This window comes from Bidens hawaiensis, unplaced genomic scaffold (assembly GCF_021521415.1).
Source record: "Bidens hawaiensis isolate Kalapana, Puna unplaced genomic scaffold, B.hawaiensis_p1.1 tig00011186_1, whole genome shotgun sequence".
Lineage (NCBI taxonomy): Eukaryota > Viridiplantae > Streptophyta > Magnoliopsida > Asterales > Asteraceae > Bidens > Bidens hawaiensis.
The window spans coordinates 754,667-760,434 of record NW_027491868.1 but is presented as its reverse complement, the minus strand read 5'-3'; the positions used below and the strand labels follow the sequence as shown (position 1 = coordinate 760,434).

Genomic DNA, 5,768 nt, shown 5'->3' with positions numbered 1-5,768 from the left:
GTTAAGGAGTAAGTAAAAATAATTTCCTTACAACCTTGTTCAAATTTCAAAGTGTAAGCATACCTTATATTCAACAAGCACACGCGCGCGCCATCACGCATGCACCATCGCGGTTCGATACACCGCCATCACGCATGCGCCACCGCGGTTCGATATGCCGCCATCACGCATGTGCCATCATGGTTCGATACACCGCCATCACGCATGCGCCACCGCGGTTCGATATGCCGCCATCACGCATGCGCCATCATGGTTCGATACACCGCCATCACGCATGCGCCACCGCGATTCAATGCATCACCACCATGCATGCGCCACCGCGGTTCAGTACATCGCCATGAAGTAGCAGCGCGTCCCCGCGGATAACCATCTGGCCGCCATGGTGCATCCCACCATGCATGAGTGCCACCGCTATGAAGCAGCAGCGCGCCATCACACATGCGCGCTGGCGCCGAACACCGCACCACCGCGATCCAACACCAACCAACCACGTGCATTGACTATTCGTTTTAACAAGCCCTGTTGAAAAAGCAAACTACTAAGTCTAATATCTATCTTACCTCGCTCGCACGAGACAAGACACACATTAGACTGGAGGGGCTCGAAGGGGTATACACCCGCCTTAACATCGAGCGGGGCGGGTCAACCCACAAGATAGACCAGGCTTAAAATCAGGATGTCATGGACACAAAGCCAAAACCTATGCGCGTGGCGCATATCACATATGCTCGCGCATCACGTATGCTCACGCATATCACATCTGCGTATGGCGCATATCACATGCTCACGCGCCCGCGAGTCATCACTCTGTCGCCATGCATGCGCCCGCGGACCAACACTCCGCCGCCATGCATGCGCACTCACGGATCACCACTCCGTCATAGCCAGTGCGTTGCGGACGAACAATGCTGAGGGTCAAGACTCTAATGCCATGCATGCGCACACAACTTCCGCATGCATGCGCGCTCAACTCCCGCCATGCATGCGCGCTCAACTCCCAGCCGCCATGCATGCGCGCGCAACTCTACGCCATGCATGCGCGCTCAACTCCCAGCCGCCATGCATGCGCGCACAACTCCCAGCCGCCATGCATGCGCGCTCAACTCCCGCCGCCAAATACTAGGTTGGGCTCACCTCATAATTCGCCTAAGGATGGAAGACGTCCTAATCATAGGTTGGAAATCCTCATAAACCCATACGGCCACGCGCCATACTTAAAGGTTGGGAATCCTCAAACCCAAACGGCCACGCGCCAATGTAGGTTGGGCACACCTCATAATTTGCCCGAGGATGGAACCTTGTAATACATCCACTTTTAGTTTATATGTTTTTGCAGGTTCGGCTACGAGCCGCACAAGCACCTATAACATTATTATTATTATCTGGCCGTTTGTGCCTCCATTATTATTTTGAAGACAAGCCGGGATAGTCATCCTGCGTAGAAGAGGCCCTTGTGGGCCAGTCATTATCATCATATTATAGCTCATAAGCCGCAACTCGCGCATGCTTCATTATTTTTATAGCTCGTAAGTCGCCTCGCGCGCAAGCTTCATTATTTTTATAGCTCGTAAGTCGCCTCGCGCGCAAATTGCATTACATTATTATCGAGATGCGCGCTCTATCTTTTATCAGGCCCCGCGCCACTATTGTTATAATGCGTGCTATATCTTATTCATGCCAGTGCACCATTATTATCATAAGGATCACAACATGTCACCATCATGGAGAAAACCTCTCAAAACTCAGACAATAAAGATAAGGCCGAAGAAAAGGGAAAAAACCGCCTCATGTCCTAACACACCTTATAAAGTCCAGCGCTCCACCTAAACGCTTGCACGCCTAGGAGCAACACTGGACTTGGGGGGCTTGTAGGGGTATGGTACTAAACCCGGTTTTACGACCCTAAATTTATTATGTTTGGCTTATTTTATTATATGGACTAATACAATGTCATTGGGCTGAGGGGGGTTTTGTGAAGGTAACCCTAACTGGGCTAGGCCCATTAGGGTACCATGATGGTGGCCATGAGGCTCCCTATATAAGGAGGTCTCCACCTCCTTATTGAGGGTTGGTCACTCTTAGTAAGAGCCACCACCATAACCATTTTTGTGTCTGTAAACAAGAGATCCTTGAGATTTCTTAGCAGTCACCTCCACACCCCCGAAAGGCCATTGCAGATCTCAGGCAACCGGAGAAGAAGATCAAGACGTGGTTCGTTCATCTCGAAATCCGTGGAAACATCGTCATGGATCAGGTCAGGTTCATTTCGTGTTTCGACAGTAAGCATATCAACAACAATAAGCTCATAAAATATAAGAACAAAAGAATGAAACCGGTAAAGTGATCTTGATCATTGGTTGTCACAATGCCATCTTGAAGTAGGCACACAGCTTAAGTAATGACACCAGCTGCAATGATCATTGCCATTTTCACCTTTGAAAAGCATTATCAACCCCACAGCAAATCTGCAATTAAAAGAAACTGAGCATAAGTTTGTTTTCGCTTTCATCAAGGGCACTGCAGTCTTTATACGTCATCAAGGGCAATACCGATTACAAAAACTGTAACGACACCAGTGTTTTTACATTCCATCTCAAGGGTAATTCTGTCTTTTCACAGAAATTCATCAAGGACAATTCGGTCATTTAGCAATTGTAACAATACTAGGATTTCTTAGCTTTGTTGGGTAATGCTGTCTTTCACAAAATTTCACCAAGGGCAGTAATGCCTTTTTACATCATCAAGGATGCTTCAGTTTTTTAGAGCATCTGTTTGGACAAGGCTATATAAAGGCCTTACATGTTTTCTTTGCTTTGTAAAAAACGCAATTGAGTGATTTTATGGTTTAACCATAACCTCAAAAAGAAAATACTGTCATTTCCCTTGTGTAGCAGTATTGGTGTTAATCCACGGCTATGGTTTCATATTATTTATGAAAAGCTAGACTTAATTTCTGACTTTTAAAGGTCAACAGACTGACCATGCACAAAATCAAACACAAATTTACTTTCAAGTAGGGGTGTGCAATGCGTGTTTTTTTGTTTTAACTTTTTCAATTGTTTGGTTTCAGTTTTTTAGGATTCCGGTTATCACATTGGGTTCGGTTTGGTTTCGGTGTTGCCGTTTGGGCCAATATAACCGGCTTGAAACTTTGGGCCTAATTATTTGTTAATTAATACTTAATTGATAACTACACATTTGGGACTAAAATTTTTGGGCTACAACATTAATTATTTTTTTATAAATTAGTTAACATTCAAATATTGAAAAAGTAATGCATAAACTAAAACAAAATTCGTTATTTTCGGTTTTTACAAATTCGGTTCGGTTTTCGGTATATCCAAAATAGAAACCGAACCGGAAACTTAGTTTTTTGGAAAAAATATAAAACCAAACCATCGGTTTTAGTTTTAGTTCGGTTATGGGTCCTGTTAATTTGTTTCATGCACAACCCTACTCTCAAGTAACTTAAAAGCTCTACGAAAATCTTCATAGGCATTTGATTATAATAACATAAAACAAATTTGTAATTAGTAAAATCATACCCGGCTATTAACAGGACCATTGAAAGAATCCAAAACACATATTGAAATACTGTGTACTTAGATTTTCCCCGAGCCTCAATCCGAAGATGTCGGCGTTCCTGCCACGAAAACTGAGGCCGTACGAGCAGCACAAACCCGAGCAGAAAACCTGCTAAGAAACCTCCAATATGGGCAAAATTGTCAACATGAGGAAGAATCCCGACAGCTAAATTGATCAAGATAATGATCACAAGTGTGATCAGAGCCGCGGCCTGCAAAAGAACCACCATGTTACATAGAAGGGGCAATGTGTTTTATTGGTTTCAAGTGAAATTACGTATTTGCCCTTGGGCATCGGTATAAAAAATTTGCATACCTTGTTGGCATAAATAGTCCAGTTAGTAAGAAGTTCTGATAACATTGCTCCAAGTAATCCAAATAGAGCCCCAGAAGCACCAACCGAAATGTTGTTTTTTATAAGAAGGGTTGAGAGTATGCTCCCACCTGTTCCGGATAACATATAGATCACCCCGACCCTTGCTGCCACATGTTTAGAAAAATATAAAATTATCTTTGTAAGGGTAAAACAGTAAAAGAATGCAATGCTCTAAATTGTTATCTTAGGTGTTAGTTGGTGGCAATCATGACCTGTTCTTTGAAAAAAATGGCCTGTTTTGACCCGAACCTAATTTGTTGGTAACCCATTTTTGACTTGAACCTAATTTACTGGGAAGCCGTTTTGACCCGCCACCCAAATCATGGCCCATTCTTTAAAAAAATGACCCGATTTGACCTGAACCTATTTTGCTCAGAATCCGTTTTGATCCGCCACCCAACCGACCTGTTTTTATAGGCGTATGGGTGGCCCAAGAAAACTGATTTTTAATATTAAAATACAAAATTATGTAACCGTCTGTAACTTCATACTCTTATGTGAAACTGATTGATACCGTTTCAAAAGTAAAGAATGCGTGTGTAAACTCGAACAAAATTGAAACCGTTTTAAAGTAAAAGGAAATTAGTTTAATGGCGAATGTAATGTATTTATGAAGTTTGGATTTCTTCCTTCATCATATTATTTTATACACGAAAACAGTGAGCAAGGAAACTTACCAAAGCCAAATTGTTGTTCAAGGCGGATCCCGATAAAGACCAAACTTAACATGTTTGCAAGTAGATGAATAACGCCCGCATGTAGCCAAATACACGAGACGAGTCTCCATGCTTCATTCTCATTTACAACCTTTTTCCACTCCAAAGCACCCAATTTTTCTAGTCTGTTATAAACAAAGTCAAAGATCCATGATCCGAGTGTCAAAATAAGATTCGACAAAAGCAAAGTCAACAAATATCAGTTTCCTTTGTTTAACATAACCTCAAAACTTCATCCTAAAAGTTCTTGACTATGGTAAAATGTCCAAAATACCCTTCATTGTATGAGTACTATTTTGCAGGGTATTAACATGTATCCATATACTTTAAAGCCTAATCCAATATACATATATACACACTAAAAAACCTAAAAATCACCACAAGCCCCTAATTGAAAGTTTAAAAAAATGTAATTATGGCATATGATACAAAATTCCTAAAAATGTATGTAATTAACCTCCTAATGAACAAACCCTAATTGAAATCAAAACTACAATCACCAACAACACCAATTTAAGCACACAATTCCAACTAAACCATCAAATCACAATCAAGAACCAATTTTTACACAAACCCAATAAAAACCCTAGATCAAGAACAAACCAGAGCATAAAATTAGGGGTTTTAATTGAAGCAAACTCACGTAGCAGAAGAAGGTCCAAAGAGTGGATTCTCTTTAAGCGGCTGAAACGACAGCCTACCCAGAAACCCAGCAACACATTTACCCTGAAAGCTCAAGTTCTCGTGCTTAGGACAGTCGTTAACGATCATGATGATAATGAACATGGAGACATTGGCAACGACGATCATGGGCACGAGCCATGAAGTCCATTGCTTGTCTTGTGGTTCAGTGTAGTATGGAGATTGTGTGGTTCTGTTCTTCCAGGTTCCTCTGGTTTGAAGATCTTGGTTATTATGATTACCCATTGGATGGATTTGATTGATGTTGGTATATTGTATTGTATATGTATAGATTGTTGTTTGGAGAGTAACTTGGAAGGGATGTTATGAATTACGCGTTGGGAATTAAATTAAACAAGAGGATGGATGGCTGTTAGTCAGTCCACTTTATGTCAGGAAACCTGAGGAGAC

General features: G+C 42.0%; 1 protein-coding gene across 1 annotated transcript; it reads right to left on the bottom strand.

Annotated features, from left to right (window-relative positions):
* Positions 1–2,279: 2,279 nt before the first annotated feature.
* Positions 2,280–5,543, bottom strand: LOC143537381 (RHOMBOID-like protein 3). The gene is made up of 5 exons (XM_077031163.1): positions 5,320–5,543; positions 4,638–4,801; positions 3,901–4,064; positions 3,546–3,796; positions 2,280–2,465 (listed from the first exon to the last, which is right to left on the bottom strand). The coding sequence occupies exons 1-5, from the start codon at positions 5,484–5,486 to the stop codon at positions 2,351–2,353; spliced, it is 861 nt and encodes a 286-aa protein (XP_076887278.1). The 5' UTR covers positions 5,487–5,543; the 3' UTR covers positions 2,280–2,350.
* Between the last annotated feature and the right edge of the window lie 225 nt (positions 5,544–5,768).